Source organism: Lates calcarifer, linkage group LG18 (assembly GCF_001640805.2).
Source record: "Lates calcarifer isolate ASB-BC8 linkage group LG18, TLL_Latcal_v3, whole genome shotgun sequence".
NCBI classification, from domain to species: domain Eukaryota; kingdom Metazoa; phylum Chordata; class Actinopteri; family Centropomidae; genus Lates; species Lates calcarifer.
In genome coordinates this window covers 14,524,647-14,542,998 of record NC_066850.1, presented here as the reverse complement: position 1 = coordinate 14,542,998, position 18,352 = coordinate 14,524,647, and the positions used below count along the sequence as shown (strand labels likewise).

The 18,352-nt window shown below is 41.0% G+C and overlaps 1 protein-coding gene across 1 annotated transcript in view; it reads left to right on the top strand.

The window, feature by feature from the left end:
• The first annotated feature begins 105 nt into the window (after nt 1–105).
• camk1da (calcium/calmodulin-dependent protein kinase 1Da) overlaps nt 106–18,352 on the top strand; it is a 59,813-nt gene continuing 41,566 nt past the window's right edge. Inside the window, exon 1 of the mRNA XM_018662732.2 lies at nt 106–615. Within this exon, the coding sequence (XP_018518248.1) occupies nt 518–615 (98 nt within the window). The 5' untranslated portion in view covers nt 106–517. The remainder of the gene's footprint in view (nt 616–18,352) is intronic.

The window sequence follows — 18,352 nt, the reverse complement described above, 5'->3', positions numbered from 1 at the left end:
CTTTGACTATGTTTGATGATTTTATATTGTTAGTTCCTGTAATGGTAATAATAGTAGTAATATATACACCCAGCTGTCATTATTGGAACATGTAAACAACAGTTTAAATATTATCTATCGTTTTCATTCTCATTCTACTACATTGTGTAAGTCAACAGGCTTTTATTCTGAAAGTTTTGACGAGAAGTGCTCTTATCTTGTCGTGATTTTGACAACTGCTGTCCAGACGGCCGGAGAGGAGAAAGGAGGGGGGAGGTTGAGAGGAGGGGGTGAGAGAGCGAGAGAGAGAGAGAGAGAGAGAGGAGGAGGAGGGAGGCAGCAGGGACACGGTAACCTGCAGGAGGACTCACATGGTCCTGCAGCAGTAGAGCGTAGACCACCGGGACTCCCCAGACCTCTCACTTACAGCTCGGCTTCATTCTCTTTAAAAAATTACTCTCCCCCTTTTATTTTCTTTTTTTTCATCCCTCCTCCCGCAGCCCAGTGTCGGTCGGACTTGGGCCGGTAAAGCAGCGCCATGGCTCGGGAGAACGGAGACACCGGTAGAGGAGAGACGTGGAAAAAACAAGTCGACGACATCAAGAAGATTTTTGATTTTAAAGAAGTCCTCGGCACGTGAGTACACGCGGCTTTTGCTAACTTCACCTTAGATACCTCTCTGATATTCCAGTTATATTCCTACTAGGATTCAGTTTACATGTGGGGGCTCCATAGTGAGTTTACAGTGACCTTACTGTACTTATCGGCATTGTTACAGTATTCCAGTGATACAACTGTAGGGATTAAATGTGCCTCAGCACTGACCTAACACACTCTGTTGTACACATTTCCTCTTTATTCTCGCCGTAGTATAATGTTGGCTTCCTGGGGGGTTTAATCACATCAGTGGCTAATATTTCTTCTCTATCATGGCATCACTGTAATAACAGTCTGTTTGTATAACGTAATGTGTGATGTGTCTGTAATATTCCTGTATGGCTCTGTTGTGCTGAGTGATATTACAGTCCTCTAATGGTTCCTCATGGCATTCAACTATGACTTCATAACATTACTGTTACACATTGACTTAGTTAAATAGTCAACCATATATTAATACAATTAGCTATTTCAACCATTTATTCAGTTCTTTTAGCTAACAATTTAATTTGCCTATGCATTCATTTAGATTTTTATTATCATCATCCACCACCTTCAACGATTTCATTCATTTATCCGTTACTTTTAATGTTAGCTAACTATATACACGTTTAGCATTAGCTAACTATTTGAACTTCTTATCCGTTACTTTTCCCGTTTCAACCATTTATCGTTTTCTCTTACTTTTAGCTAAAGTTAATTCACACTTTATCAATTTTAGCTCTTTATTTTAACTGTTAAATGTATTTTAGATAACTATGTCAACCATTCATCCATTACTTTTAGCTAACAGTGCTTATCAATTTATTTAACCCTCGGTTTCAATATGTATTCGTTACTTTTAGCCAATTATTTCTACTCTTTATCCATTAACCTTTAGAAAAATTAACCATTTCAACCTTTTAGCTATTACTTTTAGTTATTTCACATTTATCCATTTTATCCTTTACTTTAGCTAACTATGTTCGCTATTAACTCATTACTTTTAGTTAACTATTTGAACAGTATGGTTATATCCAGCACTTTTAGCTGTGTTTACAACCATTCATCCTTGCTAACTACTTTTCATACACTCTCAGTGGAAACATGTTGTGTTCAGGAGTTACAGCTGTTGCAAAACAATGGCTTTTTTTGTTGTTGTTTGTTTTTTTGTTTGTTTGTTTGTTTTGTTTTGTTTTTTTGTTTTTACCCTGGTAAGGGTAGTTTCCCCAGGGGTATGGGTAACCCTGGTTGGGAATCACCTTTATGGTATCATTTCATATGGTGGGGCATTTTTGTAACATTTCTTCAAGAGGCTTTTTATCTACAACTTTGATGTTATGTGACTTTTTATATTGTAGAACTCTTTACACTAATCGTTTTTGCTGCTTTAATCCTTGACATAGTAACCACAATAAGAAAAAAACTAGAATGTCTCTATCATACAGTATGTGCAAAATGACTTCAGGTTTGCATACAGATTACTTGCAGCTGTATTGCTACTGGGTGTTAATATGTTCAGTATTTCTTAATGAATCTAGTAGTTTCATGGCAACCCCTGTAATGTGTTTTATTTATTTCCTATGCTATGATTAATATTTGACACACTATAAAACTGTGGCAGTCAGTCCCTGCCAGTGTCTGTCTGTTTCCCTGCTGTGAGGAATGAGCTGCGTCTGGGTCTGGTTGGATGGCAGCCTGGAGGGGGAGACACGAGGCTGATGCAGATTGGGATTAACTGTGTGGGGATTAGGAAAACTTCCCCTGAATAGAAGGAAGTTCAGTCATGTTGTGTAATGACAAAGGATGGACACCTAGCTGGCGGGGTGTGTGTGTGTGTGGACCGGATATGAAACACAGACATACACATTTTGGATGCAGACCAGTATCGGGACTCAATGATCCGAGTCGGCCATGTTGCAGCCACACATTAACCAGAGCTGCTGACGGATCTTTGAACCTGATGCATCAGCAGAAAAGGGGAAGAGGAGGGAGTGTGTGTGGGATGGAGGAGTGATCTGCGATTTGCATGGAAGAGCGGGATGAGGGAGAGTAGGGAGGAGAGGAGAGGTGGTTGCAGAGCTTGAATTGGGAACAAATGAGAGTTTTGATCAGTGCTGTGAAGCAGAGAACAGAAAATAAAAGCAGCAGCATGGAACCAATCAAACATTTGTTGTTGTCCAAAATGTGCCAGCTGATGGGATGATCAGCCAGGGAGAAACTGTCAGCACTAACAGTGACTAACTGAGACACAGTGTTTGCAGGGTGGACAAGTCACCTTCACCAGCAGCAGCGTTGTGTTCAGTTGCAGTAGCACATGTGGGAGAACTGAAGCTTAAGACTGTAGTCTGAGTCTCACTGTAGGTTTTGAATGTTTCTGCGTCAGCTCCAAAATGCTGACGCAGAAACAGTCTGTGCAATCTGTGCTGACAGGATGTGATGTCACAGATCTGACTCTGACCCTCATGTTTTGTCTCCTCATGCTGGGTCACCCGTCCCTCCACAGGCCAGGGTGTGTGTTTGTGTGCACACGCTTAAACACCTCCTCTGTTCAGGGTCCTAACACCCCTCCTCAGCATGTGACGTGCCATTTTCTGTCCTCTAACGCTGGATTAATCTCGCTGGTATTAGCTCATGCTGGCAGTGTGTGTGCATGTACATGAGGCTGTCCTCGGTGTCTTATTACCCTCCCCTGGTGTGTATTCTGTGTGCGTCCCTGTTGCTCACTATTCAATAATTCAGTACCAACAGGAGTGTGTTCTCTGTGTGCGTGTGTCAGTGTGTGTGTGAGCTTCAGGTCGGCAGCTCTCAGCAGGAGGTATCACAGTAAGAACAAGTGCAAAACACACACAAAAAATAGTCCTTGAGAGCAAATGTTACCTGAGTGTTACTCACCACAGTGTATGCTAAACTTTGGAATAGCTCCATGTGTTGGACTCTGGGTTCAGGAATAGATGAGGTTAGATGAAAGTCTTCCCAGGGAGGCCTATAGAAAGACAAAGTGCATGTTTGTGAGACAGAGACAGAAAGTAAAGTGGTGGTGATGATGGTGATGCATTGTGGGAACGTCACCGTGCCATCTAGGGCACGCTGCCCTTAATTGATGCTCTACTTCCCTGCTGCTGGCACTGTTCTCTCCACTGTTTCTGGGACTGCAAAGCCCCCCTCCACCTCCTCTGTCTTTATGTCTCTCTATATCTCCCTCTTTATGTCAAACAGTATATCTCCCTGTGTGTCCCTGTGTTCAGCTCCAGCAGCTCTCCTCTTTTGACTGTGGATGGAGATTTGAAAGTTTCTCTTCCTTTATCTCTGTTATAAATAGCATCTTATAAATAGAACAAAAGATGATTGTTTGCTATGTGACAAAACCAACTTCACTGGACTGCATCCTACGTTAAACAGTGTGTGTGTGTGTGTGCGCGCGCATGGATGTGTAGCACTGTTAGATGCACTTCCATATGTGTATGTGTATCTAAATGTGTGCACACATTTGCGAACACACATTTTTTCACATCTGAATGAAATGTGAACACTTACAGTATGTCCACAAGTTTATCCTCTGTTCATCTGTCCATATGTTCTGCTCTTCTTTTTTTCTGCCAGTTTTTCTTCTCCTCAGTCTTTCTCTCTGCATGGTGAACTGTGATTGGTTGCTGTTGTCATTGTAGTTTTGTTTGTTTGGTTTGTTTTGTTTGTTGATGTTGTACTGAGGATGTCATTAACCATCAAGTTGGTGGTGATTGTTCATGCAGCTAGAATTTCTTGGTGTCATTGTTAATATTTGCTGATGATGTTTGTGTGTCACCATGTTCATTCCAGTTGCTGTTGTTGTCAGTAACAGATATCAGCAAGGTGTTGATGACATCATTAGTGAATTTGATGATACTTGTGTTGCTATCCTTTGTTTGGATGTTGTTGACTTTGTTATGGCAGCTGTTAGAGTTAAGTTGAGTTGTTAATACATGTTATGTTACTGTTTTGCTATTCATGTCATTATTTCTGTTGATGTTGACGTAAACAAATATTCTGATCTATTACAGCGTGGGTGTTTTTCAACAAAATAGTCTTAACTCAAAGTCCACTTCCGAGTTGTTTTGTTTTGTTTTTTGTTTTGTTTTGTTTTGTTTTGTTTTGTTTTGTTTTTTCTAGAGCTTTCAACTGCATCTCATGCTCCTCATCAGATGGAGTTTGCTCAGTTGTCATGGAGATAGCTCAGTTGGTTACATGGTGACAGATGATCCAGATGACAGGTGATCCATCTTCAATGACAACTGAGCAAACTCCATCCACTGATGAAGACTGTAAGATGATTTGAAAGCTATGGGGAAAAAGCAAATAAGTGAGCTAAGATTTTGTTAACCTACTATTTCTGTGCTCAATGTGTTATTTCTACAGTTTTAGTCATCATTTCTACTCACTCTGACCACACACCAAACTGACAGATTAACATGACAACACTGCTACAACATAGTCTGATGTAGAAGAAAATATGAGCGGTCAGATGATCAGTAAATTTGCCAAATTATTTTTTTTATTTAGAGGCAAAATTGAAAGAAAACATACTCAAAATTACAGTTTAGACAGGACACACACCTATGGGCTGGGCTATATGACCAGAAATGTCGTCAAATCATAATTTCTTTAAGTTTTAGAGGTTGATTTGCTTTTTTTGCTCTTGAGTCAAAATTGAAGAAAACAGACAGTTAATTATGGTTTTAAACTATTGTAATACTGTAACACTTGGGGACAGTGGGACATTTCACAAATCTGATGTAGAACAACACCACAATGTTAAAGTCTACCCTACCTAGTCAAAAATCTTACTTGCACAATGCATACATCTATACGTGCGGCATGACTGAGAGCTTATGATTCATTACTGTGCTTTCTATCTAAGCATGGCAATTAATTATATGCAACATTTACCAACCATTTCTTATATTTCTGTCAAGGAAAATTACACCATTATTTTATATCCAGATATCATGTTATACTGTGATATATAATTACATTGTGATAATTACAGTGGACAGTTTGGGTAATAACAGCAAAGTTCACATTTGTTTTTGCTCCTAGATAAATCTGAATAATGAAGTTTCTTTAAAAACTGTCCAATGATTTTGACTGCTCGTGTCTTTTGCCCTGCTCTCTATGTTATGAACAGTATGAATTACAGGCAACGCTACAAAAACGTTGCTTTAAACTAGAATGATCCCTTAATGGAATTACTGTTATTATTATTGCTCTGTTGATGACTCTGCTGGTGATGCCATTGTTATTGACATCATTATTGACGTCCATGCTTTTGTCTATCCTCTGGTTACAGACAAGCTCAGGATTTCAACACAGATTAACACTGAATATGCTGATCTCAGTTTGGCATCTCAGTGCTATGAAATCTGAGCCACAGTCATGTCACACCCCTGCCTACACACACACACCACACACACACACACCACACACACACACACACACACACACTGAGCAGGACATTTAAAAGCAGCAGAGGGGAAAAGTCACTTTCCTCTTCGTACATGGAGCAAATGAAACACTTGCTTTTGCCAGCTGTCAGGACTTTCCTCATCACTAATGCATTTAATGTGAAATTGTGTGTGTGTGTGTGTGTGTGTGTGTGTGGAGGGGGAAGGGTACCATCCATCTCTCTGCACAGACTGACACGTGTGTCCAGACCTCTGAGTATTAATGATCATAAACTTTAGTCCATTATCGGATCAGCGCTCTATTTTAAGCCTCTCAGCGACCACATCCAGCTTATAATGGCCCCTAGCTGAAAGCCTGTTGTCTCTGTGCTGTTGTGACACACATGGCTCTGTCTGACAGCTGTGTGCACACTGGTGAGTCGCTTCATGTATGTAAACACAGCCACATGGTCGGAAAGGTATAGGGAGAGAGGTTTGAATTTAATCAAGTCTTTTCAGTCATCAAATCTAAGTAAGGAAATGTGTTAGAAAATAATAAATATATAAAGTGTTATAACATTCATATTTATTTACCTGCCAATATTTGACATTTAAAACATGTTTTTGTCTTGTACCCTTTCACTTTATTACAGCAGCATTTTACTTCATACTGTGTCATCTTTTGTACATAAAAAGTCTGATATTTGTAAAGCTTGGCATTATGCATCAAAAACACATTTTCCATTTTCGTCTGGGGCATCATGCCCTGATATCCCATTGTGACTCCATCTTTGTCAGTTATGAAAGCAAGATGAAATGCTGTTTCCTAGTGACCTATTAAATGACAATGCTTTCAAGAAACAGAGTTCAAGATGGAGATATTACACTGAGCGCACATAGGCCAACAAGCGCACACTGCTTTATAAGATCTGCAGTCACAGAGAGGTGCATGAACAAAATGAACGCAGGTATTGCAAGGCAGCTGCAGAAACGGGTAATGCTTCAAGTTTGTTTCTCCTGTCGGATTTGGTTTCAGTCCTGTTGCGCAATCCTGAAGGGTCTCGACAACAACATCTGCTGTTTGAGAGGGAAATCGGGGATACAGCCTGCTGGGACACAAAAGCTTGTTATGGTGAATTTAGCAGTTGGTGGGTGACCATATTTTAGTGATCAAGGACGACAGGGCGCTGTGGGTCAGTGGAGTTGGGCGGCGACATGAGCGGTGTTGCTAACAGTTTTCCTGCAGGCTGTTGACCTCTCACAACATCATTAGAAGTTAACAGAGGACATGGTGTGGTAATCTGTGCCCAAATTAATTTATTCTAACTCTGCTCTCAACAGAGAGGAGCTACACTGTGATAAGTGTAAATAACATGTTTGAATTAGACAAGAAAAAATATAACTCAGTGTTTGTGTGTAGATTTGATACAAAATGTTTTAGGATTAGGTTTAGTTCCCCTTGGCTCTATGGAGCATTTTAGCATCTCTCCATTCATTATTTTGGTTTCCTGCCTACCCACACCTTTAATGTTTTGGTTCAGTCCTGTTACTCCCAACAGCCTTGATTCCAGTTGGAGCAGGCAGGTATTTTTAGTGTAAAGGCTCTGGAAGATGCACTGTAAGCTACATGGTCAGCATCAAATGACACAAAGGCAAAATTAGCAGCTAGCTGGTGAAAATAATTAAGAACCAGCAGATAAAGGGCTAGATATCTAGCAGGAAGTAGTGGAGACAAAGTCAAAGGGATAATATATTTCGGGAATGTAGACTTACTAATTTGTCAGGTAGTCAGCAACATGACTCCAAAAACATGCTAATGTTGCTCCTTGTCTATTGGATGGGTAAATGGGCAACAGTCTGCTAATAAGTTAAGATAATAAATCACTGTTGTGCTTTCAGCTAATCAGCTCAAGCCCCTGAAAACTTTGTTTTAAATCTCAGTAATCTCAGTAAGGAACAATATTAGTTAAAGGTCAGAGACAAACATCCTGAAGGCATTTTCAGGTTTGTTGATTGGTGCATTGGTGCATTGAAATTTGTGATATCATTGCTTTCCAGCTGAGCTCTGCCCACTCCAAAACAGTGAAGAGAGCACAGATCAAACAGCACACATAAATGTTTGGTCTGAGATAACCAAAGAGTCATTATAGGAATGAACTTTGCTTAAGAAGTTGCGTGTTCATGAGGATCCATTACTCAGAGTCAGAAGCTGACGGAGAAAATATGTTTTCCAGGCCTTTAATTCTGCTTTAAACATGGTTAATCTGACTTTGAAAACATGACTAGTTTCTTCTTAGAAATACAGTTGTAAGGGAATCTGAGGATTCCAGGTGAGGTCGTGTCCTCGGTACTGTTTCTGGGAGCTGGGGGGATTCAGTGACCTTTTTCTTGGCTAATCAAAAAAATGTCGTTGTTGGGTTGTGCTCTGCTGGGGGGAATCAGACTCGATGACCTCAGTATTGCTTAAATCCTGGCTGTATTTTTGTGAAAGAAAATAAAAGCAGTGAGAGCTGAGCCTGATGAACCAGACAGGCAAATAAATGAAAGCGTAAGAGAGACTCTGAAACAATGTCTGTGGTCAGATGTGAATGTTGCTGAGACAAAGCAGACCTGTCTCCTGGATAAATTGAGATTGTGTCAGCAAGTGTTGTGGTTTCCCTCAGGGAAATGCTCTCAGACTGCACTGTGTGTTGGAATCACATCACTGGTCCTCTATACATATCCTTTTGGAAAAACTAAAACATGGACAGCACTCCTTCACCGTAACAATGATAAGCTGAAGAGTTATTTTTATATGACTGGGCATCAGGTTGATTCTTAATTCACTTTCAGATTTCCCATAACTCATGTCATCACAGTAGAAGCACTGGTGAGGTACTGTGGCTTCATATTCCTGCCACATAAAATGTAAATGGAAAAGCTTTTGAGAAATGGATGTCCACTAAATGAATCACCGCTAAAGCGGGCAGACCGAGAGGAAATGAAGAACTTTATTTCTGTCAAAATGTGACAGGTCAATATTTCAGAACTTTATTTTGAATAAAACTTCTCCAATAAACCCTGATGGCTGTGATACTACCTGACTGCTGACAGTTTTCCGTGCAGAGCGGCAGAAAGCAGCTTAGCATATTTTCCCTTGAGGCTCGGCTGCTTCTGACAGAGGCAGTGCAAAATATAACAAAATACTAGAGCAGAGGAGGCGGAGGAGGAAGAGGAAGAAGAAGGACAAGAAGAGATAACAGAGAACTGAGAAATGAGGAATTGTAATGAAAAGCAATGATGGTGGGGAATAGAAGCACACATAAGCCTAAGGGGGTGGCCTCAGGGGCCCCTAGCCTGGAAAAATATGTTGGAAGTGATTTTTCAATCAGCCTTTCATTCCTTCCACCATCTGCTGTCACCAGACACTCGGGAAGCTTTTGCTCTGAAAGAACAACATTCTCTTCCTGGTTTGTGCTGTAAAGCATTTTAATTTCCCTCCAAATCCAGCCTCATGTGAAACACAGAGTAGAGACTGATAGATACTTACGATCTGCATGACAATGATTCTGATCAGAGTCGTGATGAATGAATGGTAAGCTGCAGCAGTGGTAAAGGCTGACCCTGGGGAGGATGTGGGACACTGGTCAGAATCCACAATGAATCATGGGTCAGACTGTCTCAGTCTGAGTCTGTCCAGCTTTCCTCTCCACGCTCTCTCTGTAAGGCTTTGTCTGCTGCAGGAACATGGAGATCTGAGCTCGCCTTTCTTTCCTCTCGGCTCCTGTTGCGATGGCAGATAGCGAGGTTGTGATTGATTTTCAGAACAAAAAAGATATATTCAACACAGTCCAGCGATGCAGTGGTGAATAAAAATGTGGGTTACTTTTGACCTCAGGTGATCACCATAAAGCAGTCTATACATTGTTAGATCGCCAGAAATACCCCATTACTGGAGGTCTGGACCAGCTCTCCGTTTAAAGGGTCCGAACTCACAGCTGTAGTGTTTACACCCAACCTACAGTTTCTGCGGCTTGATAAGCTGGTGGCGAGGAGATTCGCCTAGCTACTAACTGTCTACTTCCAGATGCCTACCCTACTACCACTAATCACAATTTCATATGATTTTTCATTCATTTTATTCAATACATTGATTACAACGCTTCACATTATATTGATTAATATTTTTAAAGGATTACTCAAAACTGTGTATTTTACTACCATGGGAAGAATCTAGCATTAGATCCTTTCTTTTGGCATCAGGAGTGGGCAGATCTCAACCTTTCTTGACAACATGTAATAACAGAACTCACTTATATTCCCAGGAACCTTATACCAGGTACCAGGCAGTCATACCAAATGACGATCACCATGTAGACACAGTATAAATATGAATAACACCTTCGCTCCTGAACCAGTCCATCTTGTCTGTCCAACCTAGAACAAACAAAAGCAATGCCAAACCGTAATATAAAATGCCAAGGTACTTCCCACAGTATTACCCAGAAATCCCTACCTGTCCAGAGTAGTTAGTAGAAAGCATGACATGGCACAAATTGAGAGTTAAATCATTTGCTTCAGGTCATCATTGGTAATCAGAAGTATGAATTAATTGCATTTCCCTGTAACGGTTGCAGAATCCTTGCAGGCGTGGCCTATCTGGCATAAACTGTCTTCCTGGACGCGTTGTGTGATTACAACCAAATTTGATGATGACAGGCACAAATAACAGCTCTGACAGGTTCTGAAAATCTTGATGGTATTCCACCTATGCACCAATCTGCCTGCTGATTTGTTAGTTTGGGTTGATCACGATCAGTAATCACTGGTGAGGTGACAGATGGAGGTTGCCTGTGTGAATGTGGATGATGGTCAGTCATACTGGCTTTGGGAGAAAAACAGTTCTGGTTGTTCAAGTGTGTTTTTAGGCTTTAGCTGACACTACTCTTTTATGATTCTGAATAAAAAAAGAAGAAGAAACCACTCCTGTAAGGCAGCACAGTGGTGCAGTGGTTTGCATTGTCGCAGCACAGCAAGAAGGTTTCTCCCTGTGCCTGCGTGGCCCTGTCCCTGTTCTCCCTGTGCCTGCGTGGGTTCTCTCTGGGTACTCCGGCTTCCTCCCACAGTCCAAAGACATGCACTGGTGACTCTAAATTGCCTGTAGGTGTGAATGGTGTGTTGATTGGTTGTTTGTCTATATGTGTTTTCCCTGTGATGGACTGGCAATCTGTCCAGGGTGTACCTGGACAGATTGCCAGTCCTTTGATAGACTCCACCCCCGCCCAGAACTTTAGCTTGTTCAGATTGAGCCAACTTATGCTTTTTAATTTTTAGCAGTTAAAAGTGGTGCATGGCCAAGCCTGGTCTACAGTTGTATTCATCTTCTATGGGATGTCAGAGGTTCACTTCTTGAGGCGATGAGGCTGATGGCATGACACATGCCTGTTCTTTTCTATGGGAAGTCCTTCACACTGGTGATATCTTGGTGCATGTTAATTCTCCTTAAAAGCAGCAGTTTTGTCACATTTCCTGGGATTGACACATCTCAGCTACTAAACCCTGACTGCTTCTTCTGTCTGTCTGGTGCATCCCATGTGTTCTGCCTACCATCCTCAAGTATAAAGTAGCAGAGAGAGGGAGAGGAAAAAGGAGAAAAAAAAGTACATGGCCAAGCAGGGACAGCAAGCACTTGAAATTGTTATATGGGAAAAGACAGAAAAATGCTTAGGGCTGCAGCTTTGTTATGTCAATTATTTTTTCAATCAATTGTTTAGTCTCAAAAATGTCTGACAATAGTAAAAAAATACTCTCCATAATTTTCTGGAGGCCAAGGTGATGCCTGCAGTTTACCAAAGATATTTACTGAGTGGAGGATACTGTCACCTCTCATCTCTACCCTCTTGAGTTTGAAGCTGTATACAGAGGCACTTTAAACAAGAATTCCTTCACACACATTACACAGGTTTATAAGGGGATTCTACTGCAGTAGTCTGCTTGTTTACTTCCACGTATAACCTGGATTATCTGAGGGTGAGGCTACAACAGCGGGATTAATCTACAGTAAATGAATCAGTCATCAATGTTAAATTAGATAAAAAGCCCCAAACTCTCTACATCTTCACTTCTCCTTTTCATTTCACATTTAGCTTACCACAATAGCCTTTCTGAGTTGTTATCCTATAGCAATCAGATGGCTGTGATTAGTTGTGGTGTAACAACATGTACCCAAATAATATTTGGCAGGCATGCAGCAGGTTGCCGTGGTAACAACTAGCTGTTGCCCATCAGATTGTGAATGATTGCCGCCGTTAATGGAAGCAGTGCCGCAGCATCTCCACTGCCGGCCAGCACACACTCTGTCTTCTGGACAGGTAATTTAGGGCAGGCTGCACACACACACACACACACACACACACACACACACACACATGCACAACACACACAAACACCCTCAACTCCAATCCTTAACATATTTATGTTAATCCACTTTTTGTTTAAAACATACCAGGACTAACACACACACATAATGATACTGTAAAATGACACACACCAAGACGCACACTTTCTGCTCTGGTAAGCATTACACTCCACAAGAGTGACACACACATACACACACACTCATCTGCACCTTGGAGGCTTTTTCTGTATTATAGCAGACCTACTTTCACTGAGTCCCACTACTGTACTTAGATCAGTGTGTGTGTGTGTGTGTGTGTGTGTGTGTGTCTGCGGCTGTTTATCTGGCTCAGTTTGGCCCAGTTAGACTCAAGTTGTCCTTGAGCAGAACACAATGCAACACATGCACATCAGATACACACAAATCTTGGAAGTGCCTGAGTTTTAAAATGTCTCCAACTCTGTACCCAGTTTTAAGGAGAGAGAGAGAGGGGAAGAGAGATGCTTAGCTACAGCTGAGGCGCTATTTGCATATAAAAACTGCTTTACCATTTGGTAACACCCAGCTGCATGTGTTGCTGTTGTGTGTGTGTGTGTGTGTGTGTGTGTGTGTGTGTGTGTGTGTGTGAGGAAATGTTGCATGCGTCATTGGTCTAGTCAGGGCAGTGCTGTTATCTAGACGTACTGTCTAGCTTTCAGTCATTTGGACTGAAAGCCAAAGCTCTGCACTTACATCCACACATGATGTCAGAGCTCCAAAGCAGATGTGTGTTTTATTGTTAAATGCAATGACATCATCTTGTCATGATAATCATCATCTGCATTTTGTCTACAGTGAGAAAAACTCTCCACAGATCATACGCAGTATCTCAGATGATGCTGACACGATTCTCAAAAACTAATTTGTTAATTTGATCATCACAAGAGTTTTAATTGTGTCTCACAGTATGGAGCAAATACAGATCAGAGTAGCTCACATCTGCAGCTCCTCAGACATCACTCAGGGCAGGTTTTGGCAGAAGTCTGGGGAATTAAAGCATGTCAACTCTCCCCTCTGGTCCTAAAACTACACTGATTAGCCAAAGGGGAGCACTGGCATATTTACTGACTTCTGTATCAATCAGTGCGTTTACAGCAAAGAAACCAGGTTACAGTCGACTTTCTGCAATAACCTTGCTTCAGTGAGAAACCTGATTTCCTGAACTAGGTTTCTACCGGAGGATGCAGATTTCTTGGCCACTTATCTCCCTGTTTTAGTGTTTTTACACAGAACTGAAAAACTGAGCTACTGGCTCCTTACTGCCCCATTGAATCTGCATCATTCCATTCGGGGCTTGACATTATTTTTAGGTCATATTGTTCGGTCCTACTTGAATACTAATATTACATTCTCATTTCAGACATGTAGCTGACGCTCCTACCCACAGTCACTCTTGATAAGCAAGCTTTCTTGGCTGCTGTTGGGTTCCTTTAACTCTCTGTAACCTCAAGGCCAGCCGCACCCAGAGAAACCTTCTGCTACTGTTGACACAACTCCTTTGCTGTGTTTATGTGTGTTCAACTCGTGTTTTTGTGATGTAGCGGTGATTAAATGAATTTGTAATCTATTGAAAGCCAAGATAAAACTGACTGAATAACTGTTATGCTGTAACACAGTCCTGTTAACACCTGTTCTCCTGCGTGTGACTGTCGGGGTGTGACGGTGGTATATTGGTATCTGAAAGATACCAACCTAACAGAGCTGCTGGGAAAATGACAGCATAGTTTCATCAAAAGGAAAAACATGTATGAGCGTGTATGAGTGTTAGTAATGGAAATTGTAGAGTGATACTTGGCTACCAAAAAATTCACCTTTAAATATTTGCATTAGGCTTGTTTACACTGATACAACCAATACGACAGAGGCAGTCTTATCATAAATCTCTTTAATGAACATGTCAGTCTCATTGGTGAGAAAGATGTGCTTTTTAATTACTAATTTCCTTGTCTAACAATGAGACTAGAAACAAAGAACTACATATAATAGCTTTTTGTGGTGAAGCTGTAGAGCCATTCAGAAACACTCTCATTCATGTTCTCACCGAGCAATCTGTGAAGGGGGATATAATGTATTGTAACAATTGCTTATTTCTGACTGTCACCTTTTATTTGCAAAGGAGATTTCATAATATACTGTAATACTGTAACTGGTGCTGTTCAGTCCTTGGAAATATAAAACTAAAAAAAATACTAAAATTCAAGACAGCAACTTACTTACTGTGCAAGAACACTATAATGGCTGTGCTGTACCCCTCCATGAACATGATTGGACAATAGTAGTCAGCCTTATAGCTGATGCATGAGCCAGTAATTGTGAAGCATGAATGAAACAGCTGATACCAGTCAGCTAATGCAAGTAGTTAGTTTTGAAATGTGGGTATTCAGGATACATTCTACTGTAGATGGTTGTCTGAGTCTACTCAGAGGAAGTCCATACATTGGCCTACTGCTTCTGAACCAGACTCCACTCTGTTAAGATAAAGGGAATGGAAACTTAATGAAAGAGCTGTATCTTAGGCAAATATAGTGATGTTTGCTCACAGTGTGTGAGACGCGTAGTTAAAATCCCCACTGACCCAACAGGTGCAGCTACAGAGTCAGTTCTGTTTTTTCGTCTTTTGCTGCTTTTTCTTCAAATTAAAGCTCAAGATGTAATATGTTTCTGTAAGTTCTCTTTCTACTCACATGTGCCAGTCTCTAATGGATGGGTTGGACTTGGGTCATTGTTGCCAAGGCAGGTATTTTATGTTGCAGTGCAGGAAATATCAGATGTTTACTTTTCCAAATGACAGAGTAACTGGGATTTTGATTGTAAAACCCTACATTTACATTAGCTAAGTACATGTGACCTCTCCTCTCAGACTGGATATCATGAGAGAGTCTCCCTTCTCATCTCCTGACAAATCAATTTTACTGTTCTCTTTGCTACTTCCAAACCTGGTATCAGAGCAGAGGATCTCCAGGGTGGCCTTCAGTATATTAGGTCATGTCTTTTTATCTCTAGTCTTTGAGGAGTGAGGAAATGCTGTCTTGCTCTTTGTCTCCCCTCTATTTGCCCCCCCCGGTGTCCCTCTGAATGCCTCTCTCCCTCGCAGCGTGCTTCTTGTAACTCTGACTGGGAGTCAGGTGCTGTGCTGCCAGTGTGTCTATGTTACTGTCACCACAGTCAACTGTGCACCTTTTTGCCACATTTGGCACTATTGTTGGGCATCCATTGTGTATGCATGTGTGTGTGTGAGTGTAAGTGGTGAGAGGAATCTCCAAGGTCAGGGGAGACAAACTGCTGAGTCACCTACTGCTCTCTCATCAAAACAGCTTTCTCTCTGTTGCTGTTTGTTAAAGGGATGCTTCACAGCTTTATTGTGAATTTAAGGTCATTCTGTTACATCTTTTTAGAGAAGCAGGACACCACCTCTACGGACTTCCCGTGCCCAGATATCTCTTGTACTAAGTATAGCATTGTTAAACAAATCTTGAAGACATGAACCTGCACTGTTGTTCTGAATTCCTGATTGCAGAACACTTTTGTTGGGGGTCTGTTGATGTAATGTTGTTGTTGTTTTTGTTTTTGTCTGACAAGTTGCCACAGACACAAAGAACATTTCTGAAAGGATAATAAACTAACTAACTAACTAACTAACTAACTAACTAACATGCTAGCTAGCAAACAGTTTCCTATTTACACATCTATCAGACAAGCAGAGCAACATTAGCATTTGTATTTGTAACCAACTGTCAAATTCAGTATTCACGGTTTCTAACTTTGTTTGCTATTCGGTGATTGGCAGATGGCGTACTGTTGAACAGCTGCATGTTCAACCTTCTTTCCAAAGATTGGAAACATGCTAAAATGCTCCGTAGAGCTGAGGGGAACTGCAGGGTTGGGTCTGTGGGCTCCCACCTACAAGCAATTCCTTTCACATTACACATAGTCATTTAATCCATTGTTAATATAAAAAGTATTGGTAATATAGTTTTTTTCAAGACTTAGATTATAATCTTACAATCCAGTAACCACCTTGTTGTACACACTAGCACATCCTGACACTGATAACAAAAGTCTGACTAAATTAGCTTTTGGTAGTGACTCTGTTAAGATGAATCTCATTGGCTAACTCTTAATTGCTCTCACAAGCAGTGATGAGTTTGTCATCATTTAACATCTTTTCTTTTGTCTCCTCTTTTGTGCAACATGTGTAACATCCACTGCACTCTCACAACTTGTCCTATATTTATTAATGGAAGAAATGACCATGGACACACACACACACACACACACACACACACACACGCAGCCTCTGGCTTTCTCAAACAACATTGGATTTATCCAGAGTCCATGCACTTCCTCACACACAGGCTGAAGCTGTTTCCATGGTGATTAATGTAAACAGAGGGGAAGTCTCCTGACATCCCAGTTGTGGTCAAGGCTGTTGCCATGGCAAATCCATACCTCAGTGGCTGTGTTTGAGTGTCTCTATGTGATGTGAACACACAAAGGAAACAAGAATCATCATCTTTTTTTCTTTCCTGTGCAGTTGCTCCCTTTTTCCACCGAATTAGACACACACACACACCACACACACACACCATCATCATCATCATCATCATCATCATATGCCACTCCCAAACTCTGTTTCTCTTGTCTTGGGGAAATTCCGTTCATTAGGTGTTATTGGTATGAAACTATGGGGAAAAAAGCACACTACATATTGCCTGCTGCCGTAGACATCATCTTTAAACATGGTAGTCACTTAAGACTCTGTACACTGTAATACAACAACATCCTCGTAGGTTCACCTTGTAGGTGCATGTCACATCTTATAAAATCTTGGTCTCACTCTGTGTCAGGCTTTTAAATATCAGATTTGAGTCATGCTCTGATGTAAACAGGAAAAAAATACACAAGCAGAGACACATCATCAGCTCACATCATCCATCTTTGTTGCTGTCATGATCTGAAAATACAATAAACAAGCTTTTTTCTTTCAAACATTTTTAAAAAATGGTGCCTATAATGTTGCATTGGCCATTTTATTCTGCATGATTTCATACTACATTCTGATTGATTGGTTTGCACACATAACAGCAGTTACACTGTGAGATTTTATTTTGAAATTTCAGACACTGTCTGAAATCTGGCTTAGTCCCTGTGTCTGCTGCAGTGTGATTAACGTCTTTCCAACCTGTTGATGCTTCATTGCTTTGGAGCAGCTTTGTTCATTTATTATTTGTACCTTGGTTTGAGCCCAGAAGGTTTAAGGAGCTCTCGTGGAGCTGACTCTGTTGGCTGAGGGCTAGTGTGTTTTTTAGCCATGGTTCTGGTGTGGCCAGGAAATTTTGCACAGACATTGATAGTGACCAGGAGATAAATTGTAATTACTTTGGTGTTCCCCCTGAATTTTTTAGCACCACTATGAGGTTCACATTTGTTGTTTCGAGTGAATTGTCTTGACCAAATGTTGGCAAAACTAATGACATTCCCATCTGTCACCTGTACTTTGTGTATGTTAGCATGTTAATGCCCCCACCTTGTCAGTCAAGTCAAGTCAATTTATTATATAGCCAATTCACACAGAAGTTATCTCGAGACCTGTACATATAAGCAGTCTAGACCGTACTCTTATCTTATAAGATTACAGAGAAAACCAACAGATCCACCATGAGCAAGCACTAGCGACTGTGCAAGGAAAACTTCCTTTAAGAGCAGAAACCTCGAGCAGAACGACTCAAGGTGGCCATCTGCCTCGACGTTGGTTAGACTTGTTAATGTTAAAATTAACATGAACCTTAACCTGCCAATAATGAGCATGTTAGCATTGTCATTGTGAGCACTTTGCCATCCTGACATCAGCATTGAGCTCAGAGCATGTCTCGGTTTAAGTACAGCCTCTCAGAGCTGCCAG